This window comes from Myxine glutinosa, chromosome 12 (assembly GCF_964187855.1).
Source record: "Myxine glutinosa chromosome 12, kmMyxGlut1.1, whole genome shotgun sequence".
NCBI lineage: Eukaryota > Metazoa > Chordata > Myxini > Myxiniformes > Myxinidae > Myxine > Myxine glutinosa.
The window spans coordinates 86,256,626-86,270,466 of record NC_136272.1 but is presented as its reverse complement, the minus strand read 5'-3'; the positions used below and the strand labels follow the sequence as shown (position 1 = coordinate 86,270,466).

At 43.0% G+C, this 13,841-nt stretch overlaps 1 protein-coding gene across 1 annotated transcript in view; it reads left to right on the top strand.

Annotated features, from left to right (window-relative positions):
* The window catches only part of LOC137437571 (inositol 1,4,5-trisphosphate-gated calcium channel ITPR1), a 188,895-nt gene that overhangs the window by 33,786 nt on the left and 141,268 nt on the right, over positions 1–13,841 (top strand). Inside the window, exons 4-6 of the mRNA XM_078766065.1 lie at positions 3,242–3,345; positions 8,206–8,292; positions 12,821–12,967. Coding sequence (XP_078622191.1) covers positions 3,242–3,345; positions 8,206–8,292; positions 12,821–12,967 — 338 coding nt within the window. The remainder of the gene's footprint in view (positions 1–3,241; positions 3,346–8,205; positions 8,293–12,820; positions 12,968–13,841) is intronic.

The following is a 13,841-nucleotide window of genomic DNA, read 5'->3' as shown; positions in this document are numbered from 1 at the left end:
TATAAATGGAGATGTTTGGAGGTGGTGAAGAGGGACATGAGGGGTTGCGGTGCAGAGGATTCTTAGGTTTGAGCTGATGATGAAGCTTCGAGAGTCGAGTGTGATTTATAAAATGTATCCATTTTATTTTTTGTACATGTGCAACAGAGTAGTTTGCTGTTTTAACCTGTTTCACAATTCTGTAAAAAAATATAAAAACTTTGTGGTTCCCTTATCGACCAATGTTACACACTTAACAATTGAGCTAAAGAAAGAACTCCAAAGCATAGATTTCCTTTTATGGACTCATTCTAAATGTTTTTTGAGGTCTGTGTTCTTTGAGATTATTTTGCTTCAAACAGGCACAGAATAATAAATATGACGTTAAATTTGGGGACTCGGTGTTAATGTGTGCCTCGGTCTTCCTGCGGAACCATCTTCGGGCCTGTTATTTGTGTTGTAGCTCTTGCAGGTGTCCGCATCATCTCCCATTGATATTCGCTTCTGTCGGCTTACTTTCACTCTCGGTTCTTGTGACGACCAATGTGTATACAACAAGTATTTGGTTTATTGCTGAGCTTACCATGCCAGCACCAGATGTATTTCGCAGTTTGGCAAATCGGCATCACCGGACATCTCGATTGGCTGCCACGAAGCCATCGCCTGGGTCTGCTGCACACTGTGGTTGCCCATTTTTTTTTCAATTAGCCTTGGCTCTCCTCCTCCCGCACCCACCTCCAGACACCATAGCGGTTCTTCAGTTTGCTTTCCAAAGGGCTTGAGCAAGGCGTGAATGATTTTGTGTAACTTGCTAATATTGATCCACCATTGCTCGTTTTGGTGTTCTAATTGTTTCTTTTTTGCCAGTTTATTCCACCGGGCCTGAATGTCCAGAAAGCAGTGCGCGGATGAGCCGATGTCGCTGGAATTGTGACAATTCCTGGATGGAAAATCTTATGACTTTCCCTTTGCTAATGGGAATCAGCCAGGCGCCATTAACCATCACGACTTGACTCGCAGGGGGGCTAATGTGCCTGTTGTCACACACGATTTGAGCAGATTAACGTCGCATTGCTGTCCAACTGCCGTAATTCTAAAAGCCTTAGTGGGCCAAGAAATGCATTTCCTCCTGTGTGCCCATTTTTTGCTCTTGAAAAGATGGATTGAAACTTGATAAGACCGCCGTGACGTTTGTTCTCCCGTACAAGGTTCCGATGTCCATTTCACCAGCGTCGATGCCGGAGACGTGTCTTGGAGACGATCCGAGTCGCAGTGTTCGTTGTGTTTATCTTGGCCTGGTTACTTTCAAATATTTATCATTACACCCGAAGGACTGACATGGCCATGCATTCCACAATGCCACTGGAATCTGCAGGCCTTCACTTGCACAAATTAGCCGAGAAAGTCTCGAAGGATCTTTTAATGCACCGGCTTTGCGATGTGGTTATTACAATCCTAAGAGTAATCCTAATAAATAATGAATGAGCATTAAGGAGACTATCATTGAAATCCCCTTGTGGAATGAAGTTTAACTATATTCGGTATTCACAAAAACACAACAATATGACTGAATGAGCTTCGTTACACAAACGCGAAGATCCATTTTATATCCATGGGTAAGTCATGTTACATTGGTCATTTGAGCAGGTGTGTCTGCTGTCATGATTATCTGGAGAATACCTATTCTTAAAAAAAAAAAAAATAACCACCTTTAGAGGCCATTTTTCCCCGCAAAGCGGGGGTTGGCCTTTTTCGGGAACCGTGGTTGTTGTTGTTTTTCGGTCCCCTTTTTGAAGCAATGTTTTACGGCCGGATGCCCTTCCTGACGCCAACCCTTTTTGCCGCCTTTAACGACAAACAGGGAATTACCAGTGAACTGGTACTCAATTAGCCGACCTCGGAAGGATGACAGGCTGAGTCAACCCCCCTGGCGTTAATTCAGCGATCGACCGGGATTCGAACCCAGGATCCTAGGATCCTAAGCCGGCACCCTAGCCGGCTTAGGATCCTAGGATCCTGGGTTCGAATCCCAGAATACCTATTCTTTGAAACCTGAAATTTCTGAAACCGATCTGAAACCGATCTGAAACCGATCTGAAACCCACACCAAAACAGATCCGGTGAACCTTAGGTCGTGCTCTGGCAACCTGAGGAGCACCTGCAAGGAAATTGCCACAAAGGCCTGTGCAAATGGAATCTGGAATGGCACAAAATGCAAATTTTGAACTCGTTCTCCCTTCATCATGATTCCAGCCACCGAGAGGTGGAAAGGTCACGAGCAGTTACAAAAGCAGTTTCGAAGTCTTCACCAGGTTTTCATTTTGCTACTCGTCTCTCAAACGATAAACCCTATCGATCTTCAAAAATAAGTTTCCCTCGCGTTTGAAAAATCGCTGGATTGTCCCTTCTCCAACGATGATGTCCACCGACATGTGATGACGTCACAGACAGCAATGGACCCGGATTTCCAGGGCACTTGGTAACGTATCGAAGGACAACTCGGACGTCATGTACCGTTTCGTTCTCATCAAGGCTGTGATCACTTAAAACAATGTAAACCCAATAAAATATCGAAAGATTGCCTAAATGACAATAGGCAAATGAAACATCTTGTGGAAGTCTGAATGTAAAAAAAAACAACCCAAAACAATTTTTTTTTCTTTTTTTCTTTCTTTCTATATATACATATATAAATATATATATATAAATATATATATTTATATATGTATATATATATCTATATATTTTCCATGAACCATTAAAACAGGCAGCTCTATTAAAAATATTCTGATGAAAAGCACAGCTGTTTAATAAATAAACAATGTTGTGTTTGTGTGCTTCCCCTTCTCTCCCCATCTTGTCTTCCGCTCCCTCTTTTTATATATTTTGTTTGTCTGGTTGATTTGTTTGTGAAATAAATGTTAGCTCTTTCACGAGCCTCGATTCAATATACAAAAAAAAAAAAAAAAAAACCAACCAAAGCATGTTTTGGAATATTTATAATCAAACGGAAGACCAAATATAGCCAAAACATTTAATTTCCTGCGATGATAACCTCTTCCAGGAGCCTTGATCTTGCATACAATCAATATTTGAAGAACACAACAAAACATCTTAGCAGTGTGTGGCTAACTTTTGGTTTCTATCTACTTTTCCTCATTAAAACAAATTGATTACTCATAAAATGTTTGTGAGGAGGAATTGAAGAGTTTGTGTGAAGATGTGACTTTAGTTTCACTTTTTATCACCGTTTGTCATGCAGATTGCCTTTTCAAAATATGTCCCATGAACCGCTACTCTGCCCAGAAACAGTTATGGAAAGCTGCAAAATCTGACACGGATTCTGCTCTCCTCAAGAAGCTGCATGTAAGTTCCACAATGCATTGCAAAACCATGGTTTGCCTTTTGTTTCCTGATATTTTGTCCCTTAATTACCTCCGCCACTGAAGCTCGATGGAGGTAATGTTTTCTCCCCTGTCTGTGCAGATCTTGTCTGTCTGTGAGCAGGATATCTCAAAAAGTTGTGGATGGAATCGGACGAAACCTGGTGGATAGGTTGGGTGTGTGATGAGGATGAAGTGATTTGATTTTAATGAAGATGCGGATTCGGATTCGAGATTTTTTTTTTTTTTAGTGATTCCTCATTATTGAGAATGAATGAATGAATGAATGATCGTTCTAAGGCCATTTTTCCCCTGCTACAGCAGGGGCTAGCCTTTTTGAGGCAATGTTTTTACTGCCGGATGCCCTTCCTGACGCCAACCCTTGGTCGCCTCTTACGATGCGCAGGGATACGGTGTACCTATTCTAAACCGGGGTACACACCGGGATCATTCATCCCAGCAAGCTGGTGCTCAATTTGCCGACCTCGGAAGGATGACAGGCTGAGTCAACCCCCCCTGGCGTTAATTCAGCGATCGACCGGGATTCGAACCCAGGATCCTAGGATCCCAAGCCGGCACCCTAACCGCTAAGCCAACACAATTGAGAGATGGGCCAAAATGATTAATAGCACGATATTCCAAAAACTTATGGATGGATTATGACAAAACTTGGTGGATGAGTTGGGTAGGTGACGAGAACAAGTCAATTCTATTTTGGTTCAGGTCTATATGGAGATCCGGCCCATCAGTGGGATACAAAATGTAAACTGTTCACCCTGGTGGAGGTGTTCGCTCTTCTGAGTGCTGTTCTCGTTATGACTTTCTACAATGTCACCATTGAGATATGGTTACAATTTCTGTCATTTTTGTTTAATTGTAAGTATGATACTCAGTGGCATAATGGTTAAAGTGTCCTCTCAAAGCATGGGTGGTCAGTGGTTTGATTCAGACATGGGCTGAGCCGTACCAAAGACTTTTTGATATGGTACGTGTTGATTCCTCACTTGACGCTCAGCATTTCTAGGACAAAACATGGACAAACCCTGTGGGTTGGCATCCCATGGGGAAGGTGGGGTTATAGGTTGGAATATATTATTTCCCCCTTTATCTGCTGACTAGGATGAGAAAAAGGTCACAAGATGGCATCGCCAGTGCAGTCATTGTGCCCTGGGAAGTTGCGTCGTTTCCAAGTTCACTGGCTGTTTGAAGTCCCTGTGTTGCCCGGTGTCTTTGTCTGCTTGAGTGTGAATGATTGGTGTGACAGAACCTCAATGACGCTTAGATAATGGAAAACGAAATAATAAACAAGAGGATGTAGGTTTAAACGCACAAACGCACAAACACACACAAACACACACACACACTGTGATCAACATACTTGCAAAAAAAAAATTAGATATTTGCCAAGTAACAAGAAATATGTCGTGTATAGCACGATACTTGCAAAATCCCTAAAATAAGTTTTTGGCCTATGTTGACCTTTTGGCCTCTGAGGACCTCAAAAAGAGTTAGTGGTTGAATTTGGTGACCAGATATGCAAATCCTCCAAATTTCAAGTCAATCGGATGAAAATTGAGGATTTTTGAAATTTGGCAGTTGGTGACCTTTGGCCTATATTGACCTATTGACCCCAAAAAAACAATAGGCTTCTTGATTATGACCAACCCTACCATTTGGTGAAGTTTCGTCAAGATTGGTTGAAAATTGTGACCTGTAGGTGACAGACAGACAGACAGAGACAGTGACAGACAGTGACAGACAGAGACAGAGAGAGACAGAGAGAGACAGAGAGACAGAGACAGAGAGAGACAGAGACAGACAGAGACAGACAGAGAGAGACAGAGACAGAGAGAGACAGAGAGAGACAGAGAGAGACAGAGACAGACAGACACGTCACCATGCTCTCGCATCTGCCTCAATGTAAAAATAAAAAAATCTTCCATGAGCCTCGATCATGCAACAAAAAAGAAACTTGCAAAGAAAAGATAAAAGACCAAGTGAAGGAAACTCTTGGTTAATATTTTGATCTCATCACGGTTTGGTTAGAAAAAATTGGGCTAAGCCAAAGATGGCGTTAAATTCACAGAAATGTGTGAAATTCACCCCAATAACCCCTCCCCCCACCCCCGACTTAATTTGGCCGAATAAAGTAGAAGCGCATTGCGGGTATATAATATAAAATAGCTTTTTGTAATTGGGATTGTAAAAAATGTATTTCACATGAACTGCCATTGCATGAGATCCAAACCTCTTTGTGTGTTATTTCTCTATTCTGTCTCTTTGCCTTGACGTTGGCCATGTGCCAATGCACGCTTATCTCGCCGTGCAGGCGATGCTTACCCAATGGGAGGGTGTCCTGGGAACTCCCATGGACACGACGCTGTTACCCACCCAGCAAATGGAGTCTCAGTGCGGACATGTGCTTATTTGAACCGTGTGTGCGGTATCACTACCACCTCCTCCCCCTCGCCCATTACTGTTCTTCCTCTATCTGGTGTGTTTGCGTAACTAACCCACACCCCAACCCACCCGTATCCACCCCCGTTACTGCTCTTTCCTGTATCTGGTGTGTTTGCGTAGCTAACCCACACCCCAACCCACCCGTATCCACCCCCGTTACTGCTCTTTCCTGTATCTGGTGTGTTTGCGTAGCTAACCCACACCCCAACCCACCCGTATCCACCCCCGTTACTGCTCTTTCCTGTATCTGGTGTGTTTGCGTAGCTAACCCACACCCCAACCCACCCATATCCACCCCCGTTACTGCTCTTTCCATATCTGGTGTGTTTGGTCAACAGCTAACCCACCCATCCCACATCCTCCTCCCCCGTTACTGTTCTTCCCCATAATCTGGTTTGTTTTTATGACACTTTTTCCTTTTTTTTAAACTAAAATAGATAATAAATTATTGGAAGAATCATTTTTTGGCTTTTCCATTGCAGGTTCATCCAGTTTGCCACTTGTGTTGTTGGTGCTTTATTTGTGTGTTTTTGTAAAGATTACATGATGGCAGTCACGTGATGTTAACGTGCCTTCAAACTCATCTTTTTATTGTTTTGGAATCTATTTTTAAAGACTTGGTCTTTCCCAAAGGGGCCACTTTGGGTTTGTCGTTGAGCTGTGCTTTATTAGGAACTATTTAAACACTTGTGTAACATTACAGCCACAACTTCTCTAATGTCTCCAAACTCCCTCACACACCTCACCCTCCCCTCCTCCACACCCTGACTCATCAAATTTTAACATTTGAAGATAATTTGCAAGTCTGCCCTGAAGAGCTCCTTTCTGATGTATCTATCACCTGCTTGGGAAACACAAAAACGACAATTTGTAGTGGAATCTCAAATTGATCCAATATCCCACATCCTCGGCCCAGATAGCTCGAAGGAAGTGTGTCCCCATTTACACATGATGGCCCAGATGACTGTTTATAATCACCAAATGTATGTCGGACAACATCAAGATATAGCTTGGCACACCTTGTTTATTCACAGCAAAATCACAAGGCCAAAATTTAAATGAATTATTCGTTTCTTCCTCAAAATATCTTTGTATGGCGTGACTGTCGACTGGTACCGCGATGTTTCCCTGCTCTGTCCACACACTTCTTCATCCTCTATCACCAGACATCTATCTCCGTCCATCTCTACCTTTGTGATATCCCTCTTCAGACAATGGTCCCTTCTCAACCAGGGTCTACCCCTTTTTTATCCTGCCTCGCTCTGTCAACGCACCTGTTCCCTTCGGAAGCCTATATTCCTCCATCTGCATGGGCCTCCCAATCTACTTCAGCCGCCTCTCAATCTTTACCAATCTCCCTCAGTTCGGCCATCTTCCTTCTTCGAACTCTCTTCACTCCCTCAATCCTCCTCATCAACTCTTTCTTACAGACCAACAATCTGTTGTTTCTGCTCTGTCAATACCACCGTCTCCAGACCTTGTAGGTATGTTTGTGTTACACACAACCTCAGGACTTTCCCTTTCAACATGCTCTGCCTTCATGACCACCATCGAAGCCTCCACTATCCTCCATGCATTTGCACTCACTCGTATCCTCCTCTGTACATCTGCCTCCAAACCTCCATCACAGGTCCTCATTCCACCAAGGTACCCAAATCGATTTCCCTGCCTTCTCTCTGCTGTACGACCACTATTACCTCCATCCTCTCCAGGCTCACCTTCAGTCCGTGCTTCTCAAAAGCCTCCTTCCACTCCTCTTGCCCTTTCTGCAGCTCTGCTCACTTTCTGCCAGATCGTCTGCATGCAGTAGCTTCAAAATGAATAATTGGTGAAAATAAAAATACAAAAAACTACATTAAAATAGTCCTTGTGTGTGTGTCAGTCATATATGAGCTTCATATGTTTAGCATGCTCACCTGTCCGCTAAGGTAAGTAAATGTCATACTCTCAATTGCGTCATTGAGACTGTTGAAGGACATTTCCTCTTTTACTCCAGCTTTATTTTCAATCTCTGCTTTTGGTTTGTACACCAGTGCATTCACTGCTCACATTTGTAGTGGTGTCAGTTTGGGATTTTTTGTTTCTCTTTTAAATGTACCTCGATTACCTGCCATCTCTTCGCATGAACTTGGATGAGAAGAAAGGGTTTTTTTTTTTTTTTTTCCTTTGTTGTTTAATGTCCTCGCTTCCTGCTTTCCTCCATATCCCCCCTTTTGCTGTTTTCTTCTCCGTCACCTCCAGCACTCCACTTTGGTGCGCTGCCCAAATGTAAAGGACTTGGTGCCACATGACTGCTCGCTCATGGTGGCTTTTTTGTTTTTCAGCAACACACTTTGATATTCCTGCCATTTAATATGATAAATCCCCACCACGTCCCTAACAGCATGCGGCAGAGCTGGAGAGGAAGCAGAACGAAAATGAAAACAGAAAGCTTTTGGGAAATGTGATTCAGTATGGTAATGTTGTGCAGGTATCGTATGATTTTTATTCATTTGGCTTTTATATATCTGGGTGGAAGGATGAGGTGGTAGGGATCCAAGTTGATGTATGTACTGTACGTAATGTTGATAAATGTACATAAGTCTTACGATGAACCTCTGCCTGATGGTTCAAAATGTGTGCAATCTGTAACCCACTCCCATCATTTGGAGAATGGATGAGGGAGAGCTGTTAACCATCGCAACAAGACATGGAGGGGGATTGGTGGTGGGAGTGGATGAGGGAGAGATGCTTGAAATATATGCAATATTTTCAGACGTTGTATTGAGTGATTTCTAAATTGATATCATTTACCAAGCAACCAATCATAAACAGGCTTTGCTGGCCTTTATTCCAGCCAACCAATTGTGTATCGAGCCAAGCAACCACTGCCCAGTAGCCACAAAGAATCCCACAACACAAAAATCCATAAAACATTTTGATCTCATTCCTTGTAGTTTATTTATGAATAATATTTTCCTTCACACATTCACCTGATGAGTATTACAACTTGATTCGTTACTCCCCTGACTGTTTCACTACCATGTCCCCTTTGCACTTGTCCAACAACCACAATTTTAATTCTAATGAGGTTCCTAATGGCTTGGATTATTCCGAGGAGTTTAATGGGGTGGTTTGTGTGGGAAGATTGTTTGGATAGATTGAAAATTCTGTCGCTTTTCAGATTTGTTCGATTTTTGGTCCAATAATATTTTGCGATCATTGATGATGTGGTGCATGCGTGTTTATTTTAGAGGTGTAAATGTTGGCAATCAAAGTCCTCCTGAATGGAATGAGTATTTCAGAGAAGTAATCCTCTCAGTCAGGAAACATGATACGAGGTGATCTTTGTGACTGGGCTTGATAATTGTTAAGTTTGAGCCATTACAAGGTTTCTTTGTGACCACTTAAATACCAGGATTGACATTTGATTGAAATCGTCATGATGATGATGATCATTATCATCCCCATCACGATTGAAGATGAGGGATTCTACCCACATCTAGCCTGTCTTCCTCGGCAGCGCTGTCGTCTGGCACAGGACCGGTCATGCAGGGTCTGCTCTGCTAACCTCCGACCATTCACCAGGCAGCGGTGCCACTTGTTGCGGGCAACTGTCGAGGCATAGCAGCCACCTTCCGTTGTCGAGTCGTCGATTTAAAATAGCACTTCAAAATGAACAAGTAGAGATACATTCAAAGTACATCACCCCCATGCCAAATAAATAAATAAATAACATATCCTCCAGCGCGTGACATTGCATCCGGATGCCGCAGTGCAGCACATGGAGGCAGAATTGGGAGGGAGCTGTATACAATAATTCATTGATTAATTGCGTCATTAAAATAAATAAATAATCATAAAATAAATAATTCCTTAACCCTTTGAGTACGGGATTTTTTTATTTATAAAAATACCCCCGGTACGGGATTAATTTGGCATTTTGGTACGGTAATGCAACCACGTACTCTAAGGGTTAAAGACGTACAACCACGTACTCAACCACGTACTGACGATCTATTTATAGGTCTAGTCGATGACGTGTAGTAACGTCATCCGTACACAACTTTTTCGCGGGTTGCGGCACTGGACGTCATCCGTACTCAAAGGGTTAATAAATTGGCTAATAGCATACCTAAATATCCACTGCTTCATCTGAATCTATCTTTTTGAAAATTAATTCATCTAAAAATTAAATAATTAATTGATTAATCAATAAATCAAAAATACCCGTTATAGCCAAATCACTTGGTCATTTTTGTGACTGAATATCAGCTTCCTAGCTCAAAAGGTGCCTGAGATATTGCCCAGATGAGAGAAAATAAATAATCACTTAATAAATCGATAATAATTAAGCAATTAATTGATGAATAAGAATTTATTTTTTTAAAATACCGTTTTGCCAAAGCGCTCACAGTTGTGCCCAAATTTCTAGCTCAAAGGATGGCTGATATATTGCCCGGACAAATGGACAGGGTGAAAACTGAGTATTCCCCATTCAGCATGCGTCATCTCCGGGCCTCCTTTGGTGCACGGCGATGACGTCATGCAGTGCATGGAGATGGAATAGGAGAGGAACAGTGCACATGATAAAACTCAGGTTAAGTACGAGAAATATAGCGTTGATAGATATTTTATTGTCATTTGCAAATATTCAACCATCCTCCTCTTCCATCTTGTACACACAGGCATTTCCCTTCCTCCATCCCACCCCTTGATGGGTATATAATAAATATACACCTCACCATTCCCCTCTAGCTCCCCTCATCCCTCTCCCTCCCCTTTCCTCACTTCCCCTCCTAATCCCCCACCAACCTATGTGGAAATTTGGGCAGCACTGCATTCTCATCAGCATAATTTTCGGTATCAATCACAGGTTGCCCTGAGGGCATTTAGGGTCAGACTGGCTTAGCATGTACACCAGACCTGACATAGCAGACAAATGACCTTCCTGAAGGTCATGAGTGAAGTCCAGTTTCAGTCTTGTTTTTCTCATGAGACTCGCTTGGGTTTCGAGATACTTTGAATCAAAACTGCTCATACTGATCATTTGAAGTGGATTTAAACCCATAACCCATAATTGACAGGATGGCAGTTTAAAGTTATTGATAGCTTATGCTCACCTGAACTCCTCTTCCCATTTTGCTCACCTCCCCTTTGTGTCTGAGCGGTGCTTTACTGGTTTTAAGCTGAGGGCAGTTGCATGAGTTGTGTACCTGAGGGGCATCACCACATCGTGGCGTTTGTGTCTCCCCTACTGACCTCTCTGAACTCCTCATAGGAATGAAAACTGCCACCTGCACTCTTGACCCCATCCCCTCCAGCTTTGTCAAGGCCTCCCTTCCTGCTCTCTCTCCACTTATCATTGCAACAATAAACTCCTCCCTGTCTACAGGCATCGTCCCACCATCCCTCAAAATTGCTGCTGTTACCCCCATTCTGAAAAATCCTGGACTCAACCCTGACACCCTAAATAACTTCAGACCCATCTCCAACCTACCCTTTCTGTCAAAAGTTTTGGAACGCGCTGTAGCCGCTCAACTCAAACATCACCTCTCTGCCAATAACCTGGATGAAACATTCCAATCCGGCTTCCGCTCCAACCACAGTACTGAAACTGCTCTCCTCAAAATCACCAACGACCTTCTCCTCTCCTCTGACGCTGGCAACCTCAACATTCTCGTCCTCCTCGACCTCAGCGCTGCCTTTGACACCATCGATCACACCATCCTCCTCACCCGACTTGAATCCACCTTTAACGTTACCGGCACTGCCCTCTCTTGGATTAAATCATACCTCTCTGACAGACGCCAGTTCATCTCCATCAATAACTGCAAATCCCCCACTGCTCCCCTCCCCCAAGGTGTCCCCCAAGGTTCAGTTATTGGCCCCCTCCTCTTCATCCTTTACCTGTCCCCCCTCGGTCACTTAATCCGCCGTCATGGTCTCCAATTCCACTGCTTCGCCAATGACATCCAGCTTTTCATCTCCACCAAGTCCGTCTCCACCGACACCCACTCTATCCTGACAAACTGCATCTCTGAAATAAAATCCTGGCTTCAAATCAACTTCCTCAAACTTAACTGTGATAAATCTGAAATAATCATCATTGGCCCAAAAACGCTCACAAAATCCACCCAGAACTTTGCCCTCAACATCGACGGTATCCCAGTATCCACCTCCCCTCTCATCCGGAATCTTGGCGTCATCTTTGACCAAACCCTCTCCTTCGACAAATACACTAAACAGATCACAAAGACAGCCTTCTTTCACCTGAAAAACATCGCCCGTCTCCGCTCATCCCTCTCCTCCACGGCTGCAGAAACCCTCATCCACGCCTTCATCACCTCCCGTCTGGACTACTGCAATAGCCTCCTCTATGGTTCACCCTCAACAATCACCAATAAACTCCAATACATTCAGAACTCCGCTGCCCGTCTACTCACCCATTCCCGGACCCGTGACCACATCACCCCCGTCCTTTACAAGCTTCACTGGCTCCCCATCTCCCAGAGAATCCAGTACAAAATCCTCCTCTTGACCTACAAAGCCCTCCATAACCTGGCCCCATCCTACCTGGCTGACCTCTCCAGACACACTCCCATCCGCAACCTCCGCTCTGCTGGTACCAACCTCCTGACCCCCCCCATCCAGACCAAATTCAGATCCTTGGGGGGACAGGGCCTTCTCCATCGCTGCTCCCACCCTCTGGAACTCACTACCTCACACCATCAGAGACTCCTCCTCACTCACCACATTCAAAACATCACTAAAGACCCACCTGTTCAGCACTGCATTCAACATTCAACCCACAGCATTTAACCCCTGACTATCACTTCTCCTTCTCCCTCCTTTTGCTTTAAATATTTCCCTATTGATTCTTGTCTTTTTGCAATTGTTGTTTTCATGTTTTGTTATGCATTATGTTTTGCACTCTGTCAAAGCGCCTTTGGGCTTCATGAAAAGCGCTATACAAAATAAATGAATTATTATTATTATATTATTATTGTGTGATACAGTTGCTCCATCTGAAGAGTAACAAATACCTCACTGTAAACAAGCGTCTACCTGCACTGCTTGAGAAGAAGGCTATGCGCGTAACCCTCGACCCGACTGGAAATGAAGGCTCGTGGTTGTACATCCAACCGTTCTACAAGCTACGCGACGCGCATCTGGGGATCGTGTGAGTATCTCCATCCAATCAGAGGTCCGATCTGTCGAGGGAAATGGCAATTGTAATGACGAGTTTTTGCTAATTGACAAGCATTTGTTGAAATGGCAATATAATGATTTTGCTCATTCATTCAGCTTCTTTAGTTAACAATACTTTTGCTTTTGTTTTGCCACAAACTTACTCCATGTACATATAATATATATATATATATATATATATATATATATATATATATATATATATATATATATATATATATATATATATACACATATATATATATATACATATATACATACATACATACATACATACATACATACAGCACTATTACATAGCCCAGGGGAAAGGTGGCTGCTGCTGTTGTTTCTGTAGTCTTAAAGCAAACTATTATGGCCACATGTAGAACTAGAACGCCACTCAGTAGAGCACATACTCCCGCCGTGGGTCAAGTTGGAATCTATCTTCCAATGGTAAAAAAATCCTTCAAAAAATTCCTGGATCCAGAATAATATCCTCAGCTTCATCAAAAACTAATCAATTCTTCCTTATCCCAAGGCCAATCATCTCACCAACTTTCATCTAAATCAGTTCAGAACTTTTCTAGATATCTTGTTCACAAACACACGGACACACACACGGACGGACACGATCGAATGCGCATTACTCCCTGGCGGGAGTAATAAATAATTAGTTGTGCTGTTGAAGGCCAGTGTCATGGCCGCAGATGACACGTTTGCTTGATACACGCAGTTGTAGGATATTTGTTTTCATGATTGCCAATTCCTGGACTACAATTTTTCATAAATGATACTTTTTTGATTCCACAGTTAGAAATTCAATTTTGAAAGCAGGAAGTGGACTTG